Source organism: Euleptes europaea, chromosome 3 (genome assembly GCF_029931775.1).
Source record: "Euleptes europaea isolate rEulEur1 chromosome 3, rEulEur1.hap1, whole genome shotgun sequence".
Taxonomy (NCBI): domain Eukaryota; kingdom Metazoa; phylum Chordata; class Lepidosauria; order Squamata; family Sphaerodactylidae; genus Euleptes; species Euleptes europaea.
In genome coordinates, this window is record NC_079314.1 from 90,958,146 (window position 1) to 90,969,753 (window position 11,608).

General features: G+C 45.2%; 1 protein-coding gene across 2 annotated transcripts in view; it reads left to right on the forward strand.

Moving 5' to 3' along the window:
* Window positions 1–10,669, forward strand: part of NPTXR (neuronal pentraxin receptor) — a 28,246-nt gene extending 17,577 nt beyond the window's left edge. The window contains exons 2-5 of one of the 2 annotated variants that reach the window (XM_056846456.1): window positions 4,016–4,232; window positions 5,592–5,836; window positions 8,521–8,700; window positions 10,422–10,669. In XM_056846456.1, coding sequence (XP_056702434.1) covers window positions 4,016–4,232; window positions 5,592–5,836; window positions 8,521–8,700; window positions 10,422–10,646 — 867 coding nt within the window. In that variant the 3' untranslated portion in view covers window positions 10,647–10,669. The remainder of the gene's footprint in view (window positions 1–4,015; window positions 4,233–5,591; window positions 5,837–8,520; window positions 8,701–10,421) is intronic. The other variant, XM_056846455.1, reaches the window with a different exon arrangement.
* The last annotated feature ends 939 nt before the right edge of the window (window positions 10,670–11,608 follow it).

Consider the following 11,608-nt stretch of genomic DNA (forward strand, 5'->3'; position numbering starts at 1 on the left):
ATAAAACCCAGTTCTGCTTGTTGTACAGCCAGTACAGAAAGCCGTCCTAAAAAGCCAGGTTTTGACTAACTGCCAGAATGTCCACAAAGACATAGCCCCCGCCCAAAAAAAATTGGTTCCAAATAGTGAGATTAGGCCTGATGATGGAGTACCTCTAGACACGCTTCTTCCCAATTAGGGCAATTTGAATGGCCAATCTTTTTGGCGCATGTATCACAGAACAAGCCCAAAAGTAGAAGAAAGTGCCTAGTAGGAACACATGCAGCCCTCCGTATGCGTGGTGTTGTTTTACTCCCCTGGGGTGCTGAAGAGCAGGCAGCATTGCCGTGTTCAAGAGAGGTAAGCAGCAACATAATGAGCCATAGCCAGGCATGTGGGTTCTCCTCCATCTCCAGGATGGCCACAAACTAACAGGTGCCGTTTGTGCTTTTTCTGCCGCTCATGCCACAGACTCATCATCCACAATATAGCCCATGTACAACCTACTGTCTGAATAGATAGGGCTGGATACTTGCATATTTAGAACATTTCTCTCCGGCATTTCCAAAACTTTGCCCGAGGCTTGATGTACTATTTTTGTTTGATGTACTGTGGACATGTTCAAGAATTCCTGCCTTAGAGTCCTTTTTTCCTTTTATTCCATTTCTTTATGCTTGTGGACCAACAGGTCATAAGCAAAACAAATTCAATACATTACATAATGCATAAATAACCAAATGTACAAAAATACAATATCTGCCTTAGAGTCAGATCAGAGTGCACCAAGATTTTGAAATGATATGAGAATATCGAGAATCCATTCTAAGGGCTGCATGAAGCTCGGCCTAACGCGATACAGCATCAAGGCTTGGGTGCTAGGGGGAGGCAGCAGGCAGACTTAGGGTTCATCGCTTCCCAGAGGCTGTCCGGCAAGCCCCCTGACCCCAAGGTCCCACTTCTCCCATACTGTGCAACTCCATTTCTGCTGCATGAACACAGAGGGCTCTTTATCTACTTCCTCCCTAGTGTAAACAGCAAGAACAAAAAAAGACAAAGACAAACTGTCAGAATTTTCCCGTATGCACTGCAACCCTCGATGTCTTTGATCAGTGGGAATGGACAGAGGAGAAAATTCTAGCCAAACCTCTGCTGTTGTTCAGGGGGGGGGGTTAAAGAGCCCCTTGCCTGTGCCTTGAACAGCAAAGGTGCATAATAAAGAGAGGATTCTGCTGAGCACTGTTTTGCAGTTCACATTGGGGAGGAAGAGGTTAAAGAGCCCTTTGCCTTAACACTTGCAGGAGCAGATTGGCCCTTTAACTTAGGCCATTTATGCATGGGAGGTTTTGTCTTGTATTTGCTGCTCTCTAAATGCACATTTTTCCCATCCAAATTCTCAGAAGTCTTATTTTTTGAGTTTTGAGAATTTGCATGGGGAAAATGTGCATCTAGAGAGCGGCAAATCCAAGGCATGCATAAATGGCCTTAGTGGGAAAGCTCCCAGTGGACCACTGCCCTGGAGGTTTACTGGTGGCCAGGAGCAAACTGAGCCAAGTGACCCCTGCAGGGCTGGCAGCACCACAAGGTCTACTTAGCTTGGACCAGGACTACAGCACTGTTGGCAATGGGTGACTCCAGGGCTGTTCCAGCATCCCAGTCCACTCCTGTGGGCTTGCATGGGACAGCCAGCGTGCTTCCTTTTCACCCTTTGCTTGGTCAAAATAAGCCGACTTATGGCAACCCAGTAGGGCTTTCAAAGCAAGAGGCTAACAGAAGTGGTTTGCCATTGCCTTCCTCTGCACAGAGGCCCTGGTATTCCTTGGTGGTCTCCAATCCACATTCTAACCAGGGCTAACCCTGCTTAGCTTCTGAGATCTGACCAGATTGAGGTAGCTTGGGCTGGTGAAAATATGGACCCTGATAAAATGTAGTTGTAGAGTGTTAGGCTGTGGCAGTCGCTGAGTGCAGCTGTGTAGGGGGCATCCTCACACATTCTGGAATCTGCACTTCAATGTTCAAATAGCACTTATTAGAAATTTCCTGGCATTTCTCTGAAAATAATGCAGACCACACTAACCTTACTGTCCCTGAAGTCCCGCAGGGTCTGTCTGGCTTGGCAGAGTCTGGATGCACTGAAACGATAAATCTGATCTCTGAAGAACTGCCTGTGCATCAATATCATTATACTCCAGTGCATACAGATCTACATAATTTTAGAGGCAAGCTTGCCCCGGAAACACATTCACCACATTTTGGGCATGCATATCATCTCCTCCCTTGGACCGAGCTTAGGGGGGAGCCTGGCCTTCCACTTTGCAGCAAACACAGCCTTTTTCACAGAGCTGATTGGCTGGCTCTTGTGTCAGTTACAAATCCGAAGCCCCAGCTCACTCTCAGAGCTGTTTTTCGAGAGTTTTTTAAAAAAACATTAAAAAGCAATACTTCTCCCCCACCAAAAAAAAAGGCATCCAACAGACATTCGGTTGGATAAACATGCAAGGTACTTGGGGAAATAATAACAACAAAAAAGGTCACGCACCAGGTGGACAGCTCACCTGAAGCAAAGGCCAAAGAAGCTGACCATATGCTGCATGAGGATTAGAGGCAGGGGATGGCAGAGCACACAGAAAAACCTGCCTCTGATCCTATATGTCTGTACCCAGGCTCTGCTCTTGAAATCAGAAAATGGAGACCAAACAAGTGGCCTTTTAACACTTTGATTTGCTCTTACGCAGAAGCTCCCCGGCCGGATTGGTTGACAGTGGGAGACGGCTCCCAGGGCTTGCCTCTTGTTGTGGGTGCTCCCCGCCTTGGCTGTGTAATACCTGACATGACCTCAGCACAGAGCCTCTCTCTCTGCCGAGCTAAGAGGATTACAGAACTATTATGTCCAAACGATAGTCTTTGCTTCAGAGTGGCAGGAAAGAGGCCCACATTATTGCTCTTCTTCAGGCATGGTTAGGAGGAAATAATAAACCTATTTGTATCCACAACCACTCAGGTTTCGTACAGGAAACTCGGCCTTTGAGAATGGCATTCTGGTATTGACTTTCCTCGTGTTTAATAGCAAGAGAACAAAAAGGGCATGAAGAGCAAAATTAGAGACATGTTGTATGTAGGTAATGCATGAACTGAAAATCATACATGTCCTTAAAGATGGCAGTTACTGGGCATATTCAGGAAACATTTGAAAAAGGGAATCTGCCTGCACCAGGTCCATAGGGAGAATGTGGGCGGCTTCAATGCAAGTCCCAGCAGCACTGAGACCAGAGGTAGATGGAAGAAATCCTCATGAGGGTCAATCTGGAAACCATAAGAAGAGCCTTGCTGGATCAGACCAGTGGTCCATCCAGTCCAGCATCCTGTCTCAAACAGTCGCCAAACAATTATTCTGGAGGTAACCAACAAGGCATAGAGGCCTTATCCCAATGTTGTCTTCTAGCACTGGTTTTTAGAGGCTTATTGCCTCTGATCATGGAGGTTCCCTTTAGTCACCATGACTAGTGGCCACTGAGAGACTTATTGTCCATGAATTTAAAAGCCATTTATGCTTGTGAGTCAACTACAGCACAAAGTCTGAGGTGACAAATCCATCTAAAGGAGGGGCAAAGCAGGAAAGGAGGTTGCAGGCAGTCTGAAGAGTTTTCATATAGACAGGAAAGCTGCCAGACAAGGAAAGGGGCAGGAAGTCAAAGAGTCTGAAGAAGCCGGACAGACAATACTTGAAGAGATCCCCACAAACAAGCCCAGAGTCTAGTGGTTGTCAATTTCTCAGGCCTGATCCAAGAACATTACCTGCTAAACAAGGTTGGGAGGAATCCATGGGCTAGTGATGGATCTATCCTTAGGCCTGGGAGGGCTCTCCTTACTCCACTCAGGTGTACGCTCTTGGTCTGAGTCCTAGCTGATCCTGAGAGAACTCTCTGAGTTTTTCTTGGTAATTCAACCAGTTATACCTAAATGCTTCTTGGTGTGGTATTTTAAAAAATCTCATCTCTTTTTTTCCTCTCTTTATTTACTGTCTTTCCCATGAGTATAGCAGGAGGTGCCAGCACGAATAAATGCTACCTCTGCCCCAGTGCCAGCCCAAGAAACAATCCACACCAAGATGGAGGAACTGGAGGAGCAGATCCTCTCCAAGATTTTGGCTCTGGAAAAAGAACGTTCATCCATCACCAACACCAACGACCACCAGCAGCAAGAGGTAGAAAAGGAGCTGGATGCCCTCCAAAACCGGGTCATGGACCTTGAACACGGTCAGTTCTGGCAAAGGAGGGAACAGAATCTGAGGGTCCAAATGTTAGTGTAGTTCTTCTTTTCATATATTTCTGTTCCTTGGGGCACTTCAGGGTGGACGAATGTCAGCCATATTGAATCGGTCCATATGACAACATCACTCTGCAGAGGGATAGTCTGAATCCTCATGCTGATTGCTGTTCTCTTAGAGCCAAACTAGATGTTTTCTTTTTTAAAAGAGTTGGGTTCAGGTTCCCCAAAGCCACACAGCAGCTGCAGGGAATGGCTATTAAAAATAAAAGCAGATCCGATTTGGGCTCGGAACATTGCCCAGAACCTGTGAAGCAGTAAGAAACAGAAAAAGGGCCCTCCAGCATATTCAAGGTGCCTTTCCTTGAATATATTTTATTTGGGGGGTGGGAAATGTACATGCTGCCTCAACAAAACCATTTAAACACAGCCATTAAAACCAGCCAAACAAAACCAGCTTAAAGCAAACATTGAAGAATCACCTCTGGGATAAGGGTCAAAGATGTCCAAGTCACAAGGGCCTATCTCTGAGTGGGCTTAACCTCCAGCCACTTTTATTTTTGAAAGTAAGCATCAGATATGCCTCTCCAGTGGAAAAAATGCACACTGCATAAGGCCTCAACCACACTCCACAATCACTGCTTCCCACAACAGGCGCTTCCATTTCAGTTAGGTTGCTACTGAGTACCACAGACGGTCTGGTTTTTCTGCTGAAGCTAGCAGTTGCTTCTCAGCCTGTGGACTTCTGTACATGTTCTCACCTATAACAATCTGATTTAAAAAGACGGTCAGATAAAAACACTCCTAGAACTACAAGCTGAAAACATCAAGACTTCATGGTTCACTTACCATCAAGTAATACTTGCACTAAAAATGAACTATCTATTAAAAGCAAAACAGAGGAAACCAATGGACTTTGAACAAACGATTACCAAAACACAAGACCACCTTCTGTCTAAAATATACAAAATGTTACTAAAGGTGGAATCATCATCGGAACAGGTTAAAACCTGCATGATTAAATGGATGCAGAACTTTGGGGAGATGATTCCAATGAAGACTTGGGAAAAACTTTGGAAAGTAGAGATCAAATTCTCTAAATCACAGGCAATCAAAGAGAACTGGTGCCAGGCCCTTCCTGGTCCCTCTGGTCCTCCTCCGTCACTGACCTTGGCTCCTCCCCTAGGGATTCCAAGTCAGAGTCACTGAGTGTGTTGGAGGGGATCATGATGACCCCTCCCCCGGAGACTGAATTATCCTCTGCTCCACAAAAACTTATGTTGTAATAAACTAGTTATTTACAGGATTAGCCTTCTTTCCTGACCCCAGTTTCTCTGTTCTGCACACAGAAACAACAAGCTTCACCCCACCAGATGCCTTCAAAGTCACCATCCCTGTGCGGAACAACTATATGTATGCCCGGATGAAGAAGAGCCTGCCTGAGCTTTATGCCTTCACAGTCTGCATGTGGCTGAAAGCCAGGGGTCCAGCAGGGGTGGGCACCCCTTTCTCCTACTCAGTCCCTAGTCAATCCAATGAGCTCGTGTTGTTGGAGTGGGGACCTAATCCCATGGAGCTGATAATTAATGACAAGGTAAGGAAGGACAAGATCTTGGCATGGTCAACTGGACGACCTAGATATTAACCTGCCATTTGACAGGACTAAGTTGTAAAAATTATATTGTCAACTGAGAAATAAGACTCTATCAGAATAAAAAAAAACCTCAGACTTTATCTTATCTTAGTTTGAAAGCAACAGATAAATACAAAATAGAAGACACAAGATTACCCTGTGCCAGAACCAGGGACAATAACAATAATATGTACATAAGTGCTGTCAAGTTGCAACCAACATATTGAGACCCCAGCAAGGGGCTTTCAAGGCAAGTGAGAAGCAGAGGTGATTTACCACCCAGACAGGACCTGTCCTTACTCTTCTGGCTCTATTGATTCATTAGCTCATGCCCTCTTGGAATGCCACTTTTATGAGGAACTTAGATCACATTATATCTCTCCCCTTTTAATTTATAAATCTAATGCCTCTGTGTCTGACATAATGCCTTTTTTTATTAAGTGACAGGGATCCCAAGGCTACATTGTCAGTGGCAAGATTTATTTGTCCTCATATCCCTCAAACATTAGATTTAAAATTACACTGCTCAAGATCAATGCATCAAGGAGCTTCTAAGGGATAAAGGAAAGGAAAGAGGTGATTTACCATTGCCTACCACTGCACAGCCTTCCTTGGTGGTCTTCCAAGTACCACAGGCTATACCATGTTGTCTTCCCTCCCAATAACAATAATGCATCATAATTAAAAGATGTTTCCAGTTCTCTTCCAAGCAGCTGGGAAATGGGAGGGAATTGGTTCAAAGGAAGAGCTCACCCAGAGGACTACTTTCAGGAGAGCCCTGCTGGATCAGACCAGTGGTCCATCTAGTCCAGCATCCTGTTTCACACAGTGGCCAACCAGTTGCCCTTGAGGGCCAACTAACACAGCATAGAGGCCAAGGCCTTCCCTTGATGCTGCCTGTTGGCATTGGTATTTTCAGAGGATTGCTACCTCTATATATGGAAGTTCCTCACCATGGCTAGTAGACATTTATGTACCTCTCCTCCAAGAATCTGTCTAAACCCTTTTAAAGCCTTCTATGCTTGTGGACATTACTACATCCGCTGGCAGCAAATTGCACAATTTGACTACTCAGTGAGTAAAGAAGCATTTATTTTGTCTTTCTTTTAAGTTTTGCCCATCAACTTAGTCAGGTGCCCCCAAGTTTTAGTATTATTGGAGAGGGGTAAAAGGTCCCTCTATCGGCTTTCTTCACCCTGTGCATAATTTTATAAACCTCTGTCATATCCCCCATAGTCTTTTTTTCTGAACTGAAAAGTCCCAGACGCTTCAGCTTTTCCTCATAGGAAAGATGTTCCAACCCCTTAATCGTCTTGGATTCTCTCTTCTGTACTTTTTCCAGCACTGCAATATACTATTTGAGATATAATGAGCAGAAATGTGGGTGCACCCTTTTTCTACGCAAGGATATTAAAATATTGGCTGTTTTATTCTCAGTCTGTTACATAACAATTCCTAGCCTGAAGTTTGCCTTTTTCACTGCTGCTGCATGCTGAGTTGACATTTTCCTTGAGCTCTCCAGGAGGAGGAGAAAGAGGAAGAAGTGGCTGAGATAGTCTTCTGCTTCAGTGGAGCCTCCACCGCAGGCAGAAACCTTCTTGTGCTGGTGGCAAGGAAGCATTTTAGATCCCACACTAGTTTATTTATACATTTCACTGTATGTGCTCTTCTCATAGATAGTATACTAAAAAAGGGAATTAGTCTGTCATGCACACTACTGTCTATTCCAAGGGTATAGCCTGTGGGCATATCTGGAATTCATCTATGGCATGAGGGGCGCAGCAGCAAAATGGCCACCACAAAATGGCTGCTGCAGGAGGTGGAGCCAGCCACAAAATGATTGCCACAGCTTAACTTCAGGAACATAGTGCAGATCTTTGTGTTGTGGTGGTGGCTGCTGCCAAAGCAACATTTGACAAAATCTGCCTGGCCAATCAAATCTCAAATAGTCAATCAGAAGCCTTGTTGGGCAAAAGCCCTACCTGGCCCTGCCCACTTCCTAAAAACACTTGGCGAGCACCAGAAAAGGTATTTGGCTGGCGCCCGGCACCCACGGGCACCACACTGGGGACCCCTGATCTGTTCCAACCATGAAAGGCTTTCCAAAGCCTCCGAGAGAAGTATTCTTCTGCTGTTTGGTCTGAGATCCTTTGAACAGGAGATGCTACAAATTGAACCAAAGGCTTTCTGCATCCGGAGCCTATGATCTACTGCTGAGTTATGCCCCATCCCTGACATTTTCTAAAACACAGATCCTGGCTTTCCCTTAGCAAGAGGATTTGATCCCACAGCTTCTGAAGCAAAAAACAAGCCTGCTTATTCCAGTAAGCTACAATGGCTCCCTTTCTCCTCCCTTCATAATCTCCCCTTGTTATGTTCCTCAGATATAATATTTCTGATACAGCATTCAATAGAAAGCCATGATCTCTGTGTCTTCTTCCTGCTTCATTTCACCTTTTGTTACTGGCATTTTACAGTCAATGGGAAATGATTGCCTTGCATGCTTCTCAGCAGCTGTAGTGGTGGTGATGATGATAGCAACAAGCAGAAAGCATCAGCGGGAGATGATTCCAAAAACTGAATTGTTCTACACACTGTAATACCAAGGTGTTTCCACAACATGACTGTTCCGTTTTGTTGTAAAGGTGACTCAGCTGCCCATGAATCTAAAGGTTGGGACGTGGCACCACATCTGCATCACCTGGATCACACGGGATGGCATATGGACCGCATATCAAGATGGAGTAGAGCGTGGGGGCAGTGAAAATCTCGCTTCCTGGCATACTATCAAACCTCATGGGGTCATCATCCTGGGCCAGGAACAGGTAGGTCTAATTCCTGTGTTGTCTTGGAAATAGTGAACCTGGACATCTTTCAGGGGGACCTGCCTGGACCATGTGGGGTATTTTTCTGTCTCAATGGAACAGAATTTCTCCACATTGATATGGGAATGGGACACTCCCTGTTCACATTGTTGTCATGCCGCATGTATCATCTTTAAAACACAAAGCCACACACAGCTTCTCTCTTGGATCTGATAGAGACATTATATAGAGATGTGGTTCTCAAAACAGATGCTCCCAAATTCCAACAGATGCTCCCAACTCCCCAAATTCTTGCTGCATTTTGATGCAAAATCTGGACATGCAGAAAGCAGTGATAGAGCAAAAAAAAAAAAGATATCCATATCACTCTGGGCTTTGCGTATTCATATCTTGTATCTTAGAACTACCAAGACATTACAATGACATAAATCTCTGAGGTTATGGAAATCAACAAAAAGCTGCCATTTGCTTGCCAGGGTCATAATGCAGGAGTGGTTATAGCTCAGTGGTAAAGGACGTGCTTGGCATGCAAAAGGTTCATTCTCTGGCATCTCTAGCTAAAAGATCTGAGGCTGGAAAGGCCTCTGCCTGAGACCTTGCAGCAGACAATACTGGGATAGGTGAACCAAAGATCTAATTCAGTATATCCTGGAGCATTTTCAGTGTTGGTCATATCTCTGCAGAGGAGCTGCTTACCCCTGTACCTAGGACTGCCAACCTCCAGATAGTAGCTGGAGATCTCCCGCTATTACAACTGATCTCCAGCCGACAGAGATCAGTTCACAAGGAGAAAATGGCTGCTTTGGCAATTGAACTATGGCGTTGAAGTCCCTCCCCTCCTTAACCCCACCCTCCTCAGGCTCCACCCCAAAAATCTCCTGGTATTTCCCAATCCAAAACTGGCAATCCTACCTGTACCTCTATGGAACTGTGACGTATTTGCCAGTCACTGGTTACTCCAGTATTCAATTTGTGCAGCAACTAGAAGCCTCACTATCATGTGACTCCTTGGTTGCCTCTTCTACCATGTCCAGTTCTGTCCATCTTTGCAACATCTCCCCCTAATTACAGTCTGGCATGACCCTCTCCATTTCCTTGGGTCACCTTCGCCATGTTTTTGTCCATGGTTTAAGCTTTCCCTCTATAGTTAATGTTACCTTTTTACCTTGATTAAGGAAGCCCTATTGCTCCAGAGTCTGGGAACCAACTACTATATTTATTTATTTATTCCAAAGTTATATCCCGCCTTTCCACCAGTTAGGACTTCCAGATGGTTTACATGAAGTGGATAACAGCAGTACCAGGGCAGCTCCTGCCACACAGGGGCGGTTAGGGAAGAGAACCATAGAGATATAAGGGCTAGAGCAGCTCCACTTATGAACAAGCACATTCTAGTTCTCAGACTGAGCAAATGCTGTGTTATTTGCTGGCTAATCTCAGGACTTTTCTCATTATGATTTGAAACCAGGAAAAACTCCCATTAATCCATATTCCTCTTAGAAAGGATATAGTGGGAAATAAGATAATGGTTATCTTCAGTTACCATAGTCTCTCTCTACTGTTCCTCCCCTTCCAATATTTTTCCTTCTGTGTCTCCTCCTTTTATTCATCCCTTTCCTCTTCGTTCCCCCATTTTGCTCAATTTGCCCATTGTTCTCTTCCTTGGAATTATTCTCCTCTTTCCCTCCATGCTTCCTTCCCCTCCAATATAATGCCCACAGGATACACTGGGAGGGCGCTTTGATGCCACTCAGGCCTTCGTTGGTGAAATTGCCCAGTTCAACTTGTGGGACCACGTCCTGATGCCAGCGGAGATCCTGGGTCTGGCCAACTGCACCAGCCACCTGCAAGGCAACGTCATCCAGTGGGATGAAAAACTGGTCGAGTTCCACGGAGGGGCAGCCAAGAGGAGCTTCGAAGTTTGTGAGGAGAGGAAGAAGGCGTGAGAGGTCCTTGTCCCCACCAAAAGAAAGGAATGCGGAAGCTACTGCAGCTTATTTCAGCATACATAAAGAAGGAGGTAGCAAAGGGTCCTTTCCCCCCTACAGAAACATCTTGGATTCTGAATAGGTCTGCAGAATGCTGTGTGTGTGTGAGAGCGAGAGCGAGAGCGAGAGCGAGAGAGAGAGAGAGAGAGAGAGAGAGAGAGAGAGAGAGAGAGAGAGAGAGTATGTATGTATGTATGTATGCAAAGGAGAAGGGTAACCTTCTGAACTTAATGAAATTGTGACACTGTGTTTTTCATTGTTCCAGTAAAACTCTTTCTGATTCGTACCTGTGAATGGCAAGGGCCCTCCACCGAGAAAGCTAGGGTGATAAGAGGGTGACAGCCATATTTCAACAACTGGCCAGGAGGTAATGTAGAGGATGGGAAGTTGTTGGTGGAATCACTATCACCAACATTTTGCTTCTTTCACATTTTGTCTGATACTGTTCGACACTGATTGGGGTTTGTTGGGGGTTTAGAACTTGTACGGTGGAGGCATTTGCCCACAAGAAGCCATTGATAGTCTAGGAATACACAAGCCTATATTCTTGTAGTCTCTGCATGCTTCCACCAGGAATGTCCCATTGAGTTCTCCACCTTCTGGCCTCCATAGCCTCAAGCAGGTAATGATGCCAAGGGCTTCCTTCATTCCTCCAAAGCCTACATACGAGGTTCAAATTATCTTCATCACCGTGATCTGATCCAGCTTTCTATCCCAGATGAGCTGTGTGAATTTCCACATGCTCCTGCAATTCTGCTGATTTTCATAGAGCACAAGATTCCAAATGCCTTTTGTCAGTATTTTTTAAAGACTGAGTTCTTGTGGCTGTTTTTAAAGAAGGAGGGTGCAAGTGGCAAGCAGAGTATGCTGACATTTCGGCTCAATTGTTTTTCTCCCATAGGTCTCCTTCCTTATCCCTT